This window comes from Canis lupus, chromosome 16 (assembly GCF_011100685.1).
Source record: "Canis lupus familiaris isolate Mischka breed German Shepherd chromosome 16, alternate assembly UU_Cfam_GSD_1.0, whole genome shotgun sequence".
Classification (NCBI taxonomy): domain Eukaryota; kingdom Metazoa; phylum Chordata; class Mammalia; order Carnivora; family Canidae; genus Canis; species Canis lupus.
This window is the reverse complement of record NC_049237.1, coordinates 24,642,691-24,654,827: the sequence shown is the minus strand read 5'-3', so window position 1 is coordinate 24,654,827 and position 12,137 is coordinate 24,642,691. Positions and strand designations below refer to the sequence as shown.

General features: G+C 50.9%; 1 protein-coding gene across 14 annotated transcripts in view; it reads right to left on the bottom strand.

The window, feature by feature from the left end:
• ANK1 (ankyrin 1) overlaps positions 1-12,137 on the bottom strand; it is a 216,452-nt gene that overhangs the window by 43,127 nt on the left and 161,188 nt on the right. For 8 of the 14 annotated variants that reach the window (XM_038559956.1, XM_038559950.1, XM_038559958.1 and 5 more), the window contains 10 exons: positions 10,014-10,112; positions 8,139-8,237; positions 7,799-7,897; positions 6,367-6,459; positions 5,868-5,940; positions 5,071-5,094; positions 4,093-4,186; positions 2,847-2,925; positions 776-873; positions 449-673 (listed from right to left, as the gene is read on the bottom strand). In XM_038559956.1, coding sequence (XP_038415884.1) covers positions 449-673; positions 776-873; positions 2,847-2,925; positions 4,093-4,186; positions 5,071-5,094; positions 5,868-5,940; positions 6,367-6,459; positions 7,799-7,897; positions 8,139-8,237; positions 10,014-10,112 — 983 coding nt within the window. The remainder of the gene's footprint in view (positions 1-448; positions 674-775; positions 874-2,846; positions 2,926-4,092; positions 4,187-5,070; positions 5,095-5,867; positions 5,941-6,366; positions 6,460-7,798; positions 7,898-8,138; positions 8,238-10,013; positions 10,113-12,137) is intronic. The other 6 variants (XM_038559957.1, XM_038559960.1, XM_038559953.1 and 3 more) reach the window with 1 other exon arrangement.

Sequence of the window (12,137 nt, the reverse complement as noted above, 5' to 3'; positions counted from 1 at the left end):
ACACAGAGACAGAGGCAGAGACACAGGCAGAGGGAGAAGCAGGCTCCTTGCAGGGAGCCCAACGTGGGACTCAATCCCAGGTCTCCAGGATCACGCCCTGGGCTCAAGGCGGCGCTAAACCGCTGAGCCACAGGGGCTGCCCCTAGAAATACCATTTTAGATCTTAAATAATTAAACCCTGGGGGGCCCAAAGTAGCCCTATCTTCTCAGTCCCCTTCCTTAGAGTCATAGGAGATTCGAGAGGAATAAGCTCCCACTGGGCTATGGACTTTTTAGTGTGTCTGGGAGAACAGGAGTCAAAGCTCCTGATCCTGTGACTCTGTGGGGACAGTAAAGGAATAAGATGGTGTGGGGCTCCAGAGCTGGCCCTCCCTGTGCCCTGCGGCGGGGTGGCGGCAGGTTAGAGACACGTGTTGCACACGCATGTCCCACGCGAGGGACCTCTCACCTTAAGAACTGGGCCCCTGTGGGTCCCAGGGCAATGATCCTGCTGGCCAGGCCCTCCTCCTCAGCCAGTGGGGGTGGCGTGCTCAGCTTCTGGGGCTTGACCAGGCGGCAGGTGATCCGCGTTGGTGCAGCACAGGTCCGGGGCGGGATCACCACCCTCAGGCCATTGTGACGACTACCCCTCATGGAGCCTCCTCGGGCATCCACCATGAAGCTCACCAGAAACCTAGGGCACGGGCAGATCCATGTTGGGCTTCTCTGTGCACCTGCTCTAAGACGGGGAGAGGAGGGCCCAGAGCCCGTGAGTCCCTGCCACGGGGTCACTTACCCTGTGTGGACGGGGCTGGCTACTGGGCTGATGTTGTCGGAAGTCTCCGTGGCTGGGCTGCTGGGGATAAGCGAGTCCTCATCATACTCCTTAGACGCCTGAAGAGGAGAGAGAGGCCAATTGTCCCATCACTTCCAGGGCTACAGGCGCTAGTCTCGGCCCAGCTGCTGTAGCTCTGGGCTGCGGAGGCTCGGGAGCCTCTTGTCACCAGAAAGCGAGTGACGCATTATAAGTAGTCCTGCCCACTCACCACTGACCCTTTGTAACAGGCTTTCCTGGGGTCTGAAAGGAAACACAAACCTCTTCCTACCACCATGGCTTTTCTTTGGCTCCTTTCAGGTCCTACATCCACTGCACAAACTGCAGCTCCCCCTTTCCTCCAGCCACAACCTGAAGCCCCGGTCCTAGAGAGCTCAGTTTGCGCAGACCTGCTACTGGAGCCGGGCACCATCACCTCCTCACTGATTAACTCTGGGCAAGCAACTTGTCCTGCAGGCTTGTGAGGTACAGGGAAGCAGAGCAGACCCTACCCTTGGGGGGCTTCCTATGGCCTTACCAAACGGGATGGTCCCTGCCCCTCGGTGACACTGCAGCGGCACAGACATGGGGCTGCCATGCATGGGGCCTTGCACATCACAAGGAACTCACGAAAGCCAGCAGGGGCTGCATCTGGGGCTGGTCCCTTCCCGGTTTATTCTCACCTCCGCTCTCATTCCCATGGGTCCTGATGCCCTTGTCCCTCTCCTTTGCTGGCCCTGTCTACCCACCCTCACACCTCGCCTCCTCCACGAAGCTTTACCATCACTCCAATCCAGAAGGCTTCACACAGCACCATTGAGCACCTGGACATTGATTCTTATTGCATCCTGCACTAACTGGCTTCATGGACCCGAGCCCACCCTTCCCGGTTGGCCCAATCTGCTCCTGGGGGTGGGCTTGGGTCTCACAGTGCTCCTACACCAAGCCCTGAGCAGGGCACATAGTACGAGTCCAGGAATACCCACTGGCTTGAGGTCGTGACTCAGTGGGTTGGTCACAGAACAACAGGACACAGGTTGACTCGGTTACTTTCTCATTGTTGTCTTTGATGGCATCCAGGGAACATGCCCCGGTTGTGCCAGGGCCATATCTGACCCTAGCTGCTAATGCCTCTCAGTGACTGACAACAGCATCACAGTGCTATGACAGACTTGAGCACGGAATGGCTGAGGGGACAGCTTCATAGCTGGCTTGTCCCCGCACATCCCCTTTGGGTCTGGGGCCATGGTTGCTGCTCTCAGACATATAGCCCTTGGGTGGCAAGGACAAGACCAGCCTTGGCCAGGAAACAGGCCATGCCCAACTCAGTTATCAGGCCTCAAAACAATCATCTCCAACTTCCAAACACCACACTGCTTTTTATCCTAGGTTTGAAACCTCCTGGCCGTGGATGGGGAAAAAAAGTGCCAAACAGCACAATACTAAATCAAGGGAAATTAAATTGTTTGAAATCATCTCACTGTTTTTTGGGGACAAATTCAGGTGGCATGCAGGGAAACTGCTGGGTAGGAGACTGTGATGACTAACAGTCCTCCCAAGAGCACACCCGACACCCCTTCATCACTGTATTGGTATTTTCAGCTTCCAATAATCCCTTGAGGAAGGGGAGGCAGGAACAGTTCCCCTTCCTAATGGACGTGAAAGAAAGGAGTAGCTTGGCATCAGCGGCCTCTCAAGCACTGTGACCCGCTGCCCCAAGGGGCGGGCCTGTGCACGGGAAGTGTGACTGGGATAACACACGCCTTGGAGCCAGATTTTCTGGCGTCATTTCTTGCTCGTGACTGGACCCAGCATATCTTGCACTCTCTTGGGTTCTCTGAGGCTCCTGTCCTTAATATCCGGGATGGGAAAAACTCTGGCAGCCAGGGAGACTGCAAAGGACATGTGGAAGTATGGGTCTAGGGGCCTGGTGAATGCTACGAGCTTTTAAATTCGTGGTTCCTGTCCTACTGCTGGTTATCTCCAAACCATCACTGTCCCAGGGTACCTGCTCTCTACAGATGGGGAAAAAAAGAGAAAAAGTGCTTCTTACCTGCTCTGGCTCTTCTGATCTGATCACCACTGTCTCAGGTGTGACACAAGGGATCCTCGGAATGGCTGGAGATTCTACCCTGTATGCCCAGAACACGGGAAAATCAAATGGATGATCCTTCTGAGTGGCCCCTACCTGCTGTGGGAGGCCTAACGAAACAGCTCTGTACCCCTGTGAGAACCTATCCCACCTGCCCCTTTGCCACAACCCAAAGTGCCCACCACACATGCAATACAACTTAGCCTTTCATGGGGACCAGCCTCTTCCCTCGCCTCAGAGCCATTCAGGGGGCCCAACTGTCCTTCACAAGTCTGGCTGCAGGGGCTGCCTCCTGCACGAAGCCTTCCCTCGCGCTTCTCACCTGCTTCTCAGCCTCAGAGCCCTTGTTAGTAGGCTCCTTGCTCTGGCCCCAACACATCATCTGCACTGCTCTGTGACCTCGGGTGGCAGGGTTGTGACCCCACCAAATATCCCAGGTGGTTCTTTATGAGGGGCCAAGTCTCGTATTTCTTCCTAACTGATGTGTAGTAAATACTAATGATTTTGAGTTTTGAGATTCAGGTTTTCTACAGTAAATACTACATTGATGAAACACACTTGGGGTTTCACTTCCTGTTTTGTATACACCATGGAGCTAAGCTGGCACGCGTCTATCTTCTCAGACAACACTGAGGACTCAGTGTTTCTACAGAGTTGCTCTGTCTAGATTTATTCACCAGATCTTCTTGTGTGCTGATGCGCCTGCCAGGGAGTAAGTCAGGGAATCCTGCAGTGAGGGGTGAGGAGGAGTGTGTTTCAGACAGACACAAACCCTCCGGTGGCGGGGGGGGGGGGGGGGAGTCTCCCTAAGGTGCTGTGTGGATAGAGGGACGTGGTCAGGGTGTGAGTCCAGCTGGGCAACAGCTGTTAATGTGAATCTTCTTCAGTGGACTTTTCTGGTGAGAACAGGGAATGCATGAGAGGGACGGGTTGTGAATGAGGAGGTGGCGGGGGGGGCAGTCAGAAAGTTGGGAGCAGGGACACCAAAGAGGAAGAGAGGCACTGCCAGGACCACCCACTACAAGGGAGGCCTCTGCATCCCCACTCCACTAGGCACAGAACTCAAGGATCCTGAGGTGCTGGGACCCACAGTGCAACCACCCTGTCCCTGCCAGGGGCACACGAAGGGCCTGGCCTTCTGGTGACATTTCCCTGTTTGGGAGGCCCTCTCTCCTGTGTCCCAGGGCTGGGCGTGTGTGCTCCTTACACTTGGTCCAGCTTCGGCACAAAATCCAGCAACTCCTTCTCTTCATCTATATCCCTGGAATCTGGTTTCTCCGCCTTGGAGACGAGTTCTTCCCCTGAAACCACACAAGGTGATGTGAGTGATGGCAGAGAGATTTCCTCTTTCTCTATAAAAATTGCTTTCCTGCTCCTCCTCTCAATGCCGCCCCCCCCCCCCCCAGGAGTGGAGTTGGGTGTGGTCGGTGGCGGGGGTGTCCCTGCTGCTCTGCTGCTCCAAGGGGACCACTAACAGTGACTTAGTCTTGGGCCAGTCCTCCTCCACCAGCCCTGGTCCATAGAGCAAGGCAGCTGCTCCTGACCGCTCCTGACCAGACTTTGTAGAAGATCAAAAAATAGAGCCCAGAAAGGGCTCTCTTGGCTTGACAAGTTCCACCTCAAAACAGCCTTTGCAGGGTAGGCAGACGCCAAGGAAAGAGTAGTTTCTGTCTTTTGCACACCACACTCGACAGAGGGGTGAACTACAGCGGGACCAAACCCATTCATTCTGGAGGACTCTAGGGTTTTTGGCAATCACTGGGCAGCTGAAACCTCATCCTTTCTTAAGTCCATTCCAAAGAGGTTTAAACTACATCCACTAGCCAGACCGCCTCTTTGTTTCTCTCTCCTTGCTTGCCCTGGAGTGGGAGCCCTCGACCTTGCAGGGTCATTTACTGTCACTCAGCAGTGAGTGTCCTGGCTCTGTGATCTGGAGCTGACAGAATGAAATAACAACAGCTCATGCAGTTATGATCACGAACACAGTAGCATGGGTACAGACACAGAAATGGACAGACAGGAGTTCCCCGCCCTGCGTGGATCTTATAGCTGTCAAGCTCCTGCCTCCAGAGTGTTAGCTATCAGGGGAGGGTTGAAAGCAGAAATGGATTAGTGAGAGCTGGGATTGCTTAGGGTGGAATGCACTCGTGAGAAAGGACCACAGGGAACAGAAAGGATTTCATACCCATTATAGTTATATGAGCAGTTCCTGGAAAGCAAAGAGAGCCAAGTTTAAGAAAGACGGGATGGAAGTCAGTTAAAGCAAGAGGCATATCATTAAAGGAGACACAAAAGGAGCTTTAATCATCTCCCTGACACAGTTCTACCACCAGGGGCCGGAGAGATGATCCAGACCAGCCCCAACATTTTACATCACAAGGGCTCCCTGCAGACTTCCGTGAGGAGCTGGGCTTTTGTGGGGCAGGAATAAATTCTCCTAGTACTCTGCGGTTCACAGAAGCTGAAACAACAGTGATTTCATAATAATGGAGACACTCTAAGGCCTACTGACCCATTATGTGGTCAGCAGAGTAGCTTAACAAAAAAATCTGTACAGAATTTAAACAGCTTGTTATTTGATCAAAGCACAAGGAAAATATCAGGCCAAATGTTTTTTTTTCAGGCCAAATGTTTTTGCAGTTCTTTAGTCTGAGAGTTGATGTGAGTAGAATCATATTCCATACTGTGTAATATGTGCAAACACACATGTTTACAGAACCTCACGGAATATTGTATTTTAATCTCAGAGACGTAGATTTTTCCTTCTCTGAAAATTACACCAAAGGTGTCTTTTTGGTAACAGACAATGTCGTTAAAAAGTGGTTCTCTCTGGCTTTGATACAGACCCGCAGACCGTGGGCATGCAAGGATGGTTGGTCGGTGCGGCAGGTAGCAGGAAGCCCCCAGGAGGGAGGGCTCAAGGCCCCGTGTGCTCCCTGCTGTCTGACCTGCCCCCAAGTTTTTGTGAATCCCAGGCTTTACCTTCATCTTCCGAGACATCCAGGATCTCATCAACTGTCTCAGGGAAACTCAGTCGATGCTTGTCACTGGTTAACTACATTGAGAAAAAGCAGATAATTCAACCCAAATAGATTGGTGGGCCCTTCCACTGATCTGGAGGTTACCTAGCTATGACTGTGGAGACAGGAAGGAGGTGAGAAAGGAGGTTTGTCTTACAGGAAGAGAATCAAAGCTGAGAGGCCCTCCACCTGAGAGCTGATGTCTGGCAAGGGAAGAAATAGGCGGCGGTCTCTGCCCCCTTGGGTCTGAGCACAGCCCTAAACTCGTCTTGCCAGTAGGTGGCAGTGCAGCTCCGCGTGACTGAGGAACCGGCACTGTCCCGGGCCGGCTCTGCACTGGGTGGTGCTTCCTTCCAGGCACCCCAGAATGCGCTCCTCACCCCGCAGTAACCCAGAGGGATGCCCTGGCTGTCAGGCTGTGTATGTCTGGGATCGCGGGTGTAGCGCAGAAGCTGACTTACCACAAAACTGGGCTCATCTGTGACAACCTTGAGCACGTCTGTTACAGAAATGTAGCCTAAGCGCTTGGCTATTGCCAGAGGTGTGGTTCCATTCTGGAAAAACAGCAGGCAGAGGGTGAGATCAGACAGGAGAATGGACTCTGGGAGAAAGCACTGCCCCTTTCACACAGACCAAGCTCACATTCTAATGGTTTAGAAGGCTCTTGGTGGACATGCTGCACCTCAGGACCCAGAGCAAGACCTCTCCACCTGTGTAAACCCAGACAGGTGTTAGCAAAGGAAGCTTATAAAGATGGGGTATGGGAGAGAAGAAGGCAGTGATGCTTTAAATCTGTAGCACTGAGTGCGGGAGTTTTGAAATGAGAACGGGGGAATCTTGCCAGGACACATCAAGAACCACCAAGAGGGAACCAGACCAACTGGAAGGAATGGGTCAGGAAGGCACCATATGCAATTCTGGAAGGTGAAAGTAGCAAGCAAGTGCTGCTCACTGCTCCCAACACCAGTTCTTTGGCTGCTGATTACTTAGGGTTAAAACAGTTAAAATAATCCATACACACTTCAGTGAACTGTTTAGGCCAATCAGCAATCACAATCAGCAGAAACAGGGGATGAGCATATTTTCTGCTCTGAATTGAAAAGACAGAGCTATGAGCAAGTAAATGGATATTGAGGCTTTATTTTTCTTTTACATTCTCCAGGTCCAGGATGTGCCCTGAGCCCTGGACAGATTCAGCTCCAACCACAGTTGTAAGTGTAGCAGCCACGTATATAGGCAAAGGTTCACATGCTTTCAGAGCTGGAAGTGGCCATGGAGAAGATCTAGTAAAACCTGCTCATTGTCAGATGAGGACACCCCACTCAATAATGATTACGTTGCTAAAGACAACCCTGAAGCCCTGAAATAGCATGAACCACTTGAGACGTTTGCTTGTGCTCACTTGCACTATATTGAAAGCTTCACATATATAGAAAGAGTTTCAAAGGTGACGTTTAAACAAAGATAAAAGGGAGAGAGTAAATGGTACTTAAAAGGATAACCTACAGGGGCGCCTGGGTGGCTCAGTTGGTTAAGCGTCTGCCTTTGGCTCAGGTCATGATCCTGGGGTCCTGGGATTTAGCCCGCATTGGGCTCCTGCTCAGCAGGGAGTCTGCTTCTCCCTCTCCCTCTGATTCTGCCCTTGACACTGCTCATGCATGAGCTCTCTCTCTTAAATAAATAAATAAAATCTTTTTTTTTTAAAAGGCTAACTTACAGTTTACCAGAAAGAAAAACTGATCATCATACACCCATAATGCTGATGCAGCTGTGACTTTAAGGTCCCTACAGTCTGTCCAGGCCCCAGATGAGCAGCAAGGAGAGATGGAGCCTCCTGGTTAATGAGGGTCTCCCAGGGCTGCCCATGAGAGTGGTTTTCTGATGGGTACTTACCGAGCTGACTTCATTTGGGGAAGCACCATTTTTGAGAAGCAGGGTCACAATATCTGTATGTCCTTGTTGGGCCGCCTGGTGCAAGGGACTGTATCCTTGCTGTAAAGTGAAGTGACATTTTGGCAGATTAGCTAGCTACGAGAGAAACAACTCCCCACAATTACACGAAGGCCTGTCTGCCTTCTATGCACAACACACAAAGTAATGTAGTTTACCCATTTCCTCCCCTGGGATCAAAGCTTAAAACTGGTAGAGCCTGAGGCACACCCAGAGTAACCCTGACTGCACCCTAATTTGGTACTTAAGAAGTATACAGGTCAGCTCTGAAGTGCTCCCACACCTTAGTCTTGGCATTGACATCTGCCTGGTGCTGTAGCAGAAACTTCACCAGCTTGATATTTCCATAATGACTGGCCACATGGAGCGGAGTGTAACCCATCTGGAAAGCAAGAAGTGAGAACAAGTGAGAGGAGGGCTGCCGGGCATCCCCAGAGCCATGATGGCTGGGCCTGACTGTGATCCTTACAACGGCTGCCTAAGTGGGAGGACGGCCTGGGAAGCCCTTTGGAAGGCTGGCAGCGGCTACAAGGTGTGAGCTGTGCTGCTGCTGCCGCTGGACACCACTGGCCTGGGAAGGAACAGGGCCAGGTTTCAGACAAATGAAGTTTGAGATGCCTGTGAGGTCCAAGAGGAGATGAGGTCAAGGAGGTGATGGGAAAACTGACACTGAGCCCCATGAAGAGGTCTAAGTGGGCAGATCCACATTTGGAGACAGCACATAGAGGGAGGGGCAGAGAAGAAGAGGTGTGAGCAGGTGGCAGGCAAAGCTGGGCAGCCACAGGTAACAGAAGCCAGGGGAGACCAGTCCACAGGAAGAGAGCCACCATCCGTACATCCGCTGGGAAGGGAGCTCCGACGGGGACACCCAGCTGCATGGAGGTGGCCGCCCACCTGGCAAGAGCACACTTACTTCCACTAGAAAGGGGAAACTCCACTGTCTAAAAACCCCACAAAATCCATCCAGGTTACTGAGTTGTGATGGAATAGAATTCATATGAACTAGTCATTGCCTGAAACAATCAGGTTTGGGGTATTTACAGATTGATTGGAGTTTGGGTGCAAGGTAGCTCATTTTCAAGGAATCCGTTCTGCTAAATGGTTGGGTGCTTCCCTGCAGACAGACAAGGCCAGGTTCCCTGGGTACTTTGGTCCTGAATGTCCTCGGGGAGCTGATGCCAGGTCCCAGAAACCATCTTGAGACAGACCCTGCAGGCTGTACCTCAAGCAACAGTATGGCTCTGGGACCCTGAATTCTAATTCAGTCTAGGGTCTCCCTCACACAGGACCCCCAAAAGATCTAAGTGGGTCCCCGAAAGCCTCACAGATCCAGAATGTTGTTAGGTTTTAAGTAGATTCCTGGTGAAGCTGCAGACAGTTGGGGATAAAACAGTTGCTAGATTTTTCTCAAAGACACTTTAACATGACATGGTTGACTGGTGTTCCTGTGGAACTCTGGAATGGGTGGGGGCTGGAGGGGTGTCACTTTGTCTATTCCTTTTAATACAACTGCTAAGTGGTAAAAGGCATGAAATGCCAGTTGTGCCATGAAGCTTCCTCCTTTCACCAAATGGAAACACCCTCTCCCTGCTTTGTACTCTGTGGGGGCAGCGGCACCTCTCTTTCACCTCACGTTCCCTCCCAGTCTCCTTCTGTCCCCTCCCCTCCTCTGGGCACATCCCACCCCATGTGCTGTGCCCCTCAACAACCCCATGGAGCTCCCTGCACACAGAAGTGGTTCAAAGAAAGTTGAACTGAATTTAGCTAATTGCTGGAATAAAAGGGGCTGGATCTTCAAGTGAATCCATGCAAGCCTGACCTTTTGACATATCTGATGGATAGAATCATGATTAAATGTTCCTCCTCATTTCTCACTATAGAGGTTCAAAGGTCTAGCAAACTTTTCCAAGTTCTCCCTAGAAAGTAAGATAATGAGATTGGTGTCTTCAATCCCCATCGCCACCCCCAGGAAGTGGCAGAGAAGAATGCCCTGCCAAGCCCTTGGGGTTTCAAAGCTCCATGGACGAGCCTGCCTCTGAAGCATGAGGAAAGCAGGTCTTGGGTGGGATGAGGGGTACACACACACACACACACAGAGGAGAAGGGGGAGGAAGGAGGACAAGCCCACGTGGACACAAGCGTCAGCTGCCTGCCTTACCCGCGTGGTGGCGTCCACTGTGACACCATGTTTGATAAGCACGTCTGCCACTGGAACGTGGCCTTCTTGTGCTACCAGATGGAGGGGGGTGAGTCCACTCTGGAAAGAAAAAGAAGTTCATCACCTTGTATCCAGTAAAGAATCCCAGGCCACAGTGCAAGAGCACTGAGGTTTAGGGAGACCGACCCGGCTGTACAGCTACCCAAGAGCTGTGTGACCTTGGACACAGTGCTTCTGGCCCTGGGCCTCTATATCCTTATCTAAAAAAACGAGGTGGGTTAGCTAAACTAGAGGTCAGCAACGTTTTCTACGAAGGACCAAATGGTCAATACTTGAGACTTGTGTCTCTGTCACAACTACCCAACTCTGCCCGTTAGAGTGAGAAAGCAGCTGTAGCCAGCGTGGAAACAAACAGGCACAGCTATGTTCCAATAAAACTTTACTGGCACCGACAAGTGGTGGGCCGGTTTTGGCCCACGGGCCCTAGTCTGCTGATCTCTGAACTAGATAAATTTTATGGAACTTTCCATTTATGACATTCCCAACTTCCCTGATGCGAGATGAGCTTTCAGACCCTGCTTTCCTTATCCAGAAAAAGAGGTTATCGCTGACCTATCTTGTAAAGTAAGGTTCACTTGAGATAACAGAGGAAAACACTCTGGAAAGCACCACATGTCATTTAAATGTAGCACATGACTAGCACCTCGCAGCCCATGCCACACTGTCAGGGGATGGACGATCCTGCTAGGAATGAAAACATCATCTTCCGGGAGTTCTCAGCACCCCTTCCTCAGGAGGGGAAGATGCCCCAGAGGTGTGGTCTGATGATATGTGCCCACTCGCACCAAAATGTCAGAGAAGTCTTCTCTCCCCAGTACCCTACTCAATACACTCCCTATCCCCTATGGGATAGACAGAGCCATGACCATCTGTGGTCAGAGGCAGGAGCAGGGCCTGTCCCCTCTCCAGGGATGCCACTCTCCCTCCTTGGCCTTCTGCACTCTCCTGGCGGCTGCCCAGAGGCCCATGAGCAGCAGGCCTCCTGGCCAGGCCTGAGCAGGTGGGGTGGGCAGGTAGGGCTGGACAGTCCTACCGCAGTTGCCAGCCTCTGGGTGCCATGCCTGATTCTTGGGAGAACACGGTAACTCGTCCTCTGAGGTGGTAGACGAGTGAGGATGTCTCCAGTACAGAGAATCACCGTCATCCCCACCGTTTCTCATAGAGCCTGCTTGACATGGCCCAGAGAAGAAACCAAGAATCCAATCCAATAGAACGACCCTGCCCTAACGGTTCCCTCTGGGGGTCACCTGCTCAAACCTGGGCAAAAAAGAACCAACGGAGCTACAGGCTTTTAACAGATCTGGTTACTCTTCAAATGCTTGCCTTTCAGAAACAGTTCCTTTATCATCTAAAGAAGTGGCTCTTTGTATTGCTTCTATTATCTGAAATGTCCTGAATAGGCCAATTCCAAGAGATAGTAGATTAATGGTTGGTAGGGACTGGGAGGTTTAAGGGAAATGGGGAGTGGCTGCTAATGGGATAGGGCTTCTTTGTGGGGTGATGAAAATATTCTGTAATTCAACAGTGGTGATAGGTGGCCTGATTCTGAAATATCCTAAAAACATCCAAATAGTACAGTTCAAAGGTATGAATTTTATTGTATGTCAATTACATTTCAATAAAACTATTATTTAAAAAATGAAATGTCCTAAAAACCGCCAAATAGTACAGTTCAAAGGATGAATTTTATTGTATGTCAATTATATTTCAATAAAACTATTATTTAAAAAATAAGTGATTCTTAGTCTTTCTTGGGTCATGCATTCCTTTGAGAAACTGAGAAAAATGATGAAGACCTCACCTAGAAAAATGTCCATGTGCCTATCCCTCTGAAACGTGGTGTACGGTCTTGGAAGGACCCATACTCCTCCACCAATAGTCCCAGGATTGGGAACTGCTAGTTTAGCATATGGGTGGGAGTTTAAAAATACTCTCCCACAGAAAAAGTATATTCGGTACCAAGTTACTTACTACATTCCTGAAAGTAGACACTGGCCTATATTTGAGGAAGTGTACTATGGATATTAATATTGATCTTTTTGCAGATCCTTGAGACAATCTATT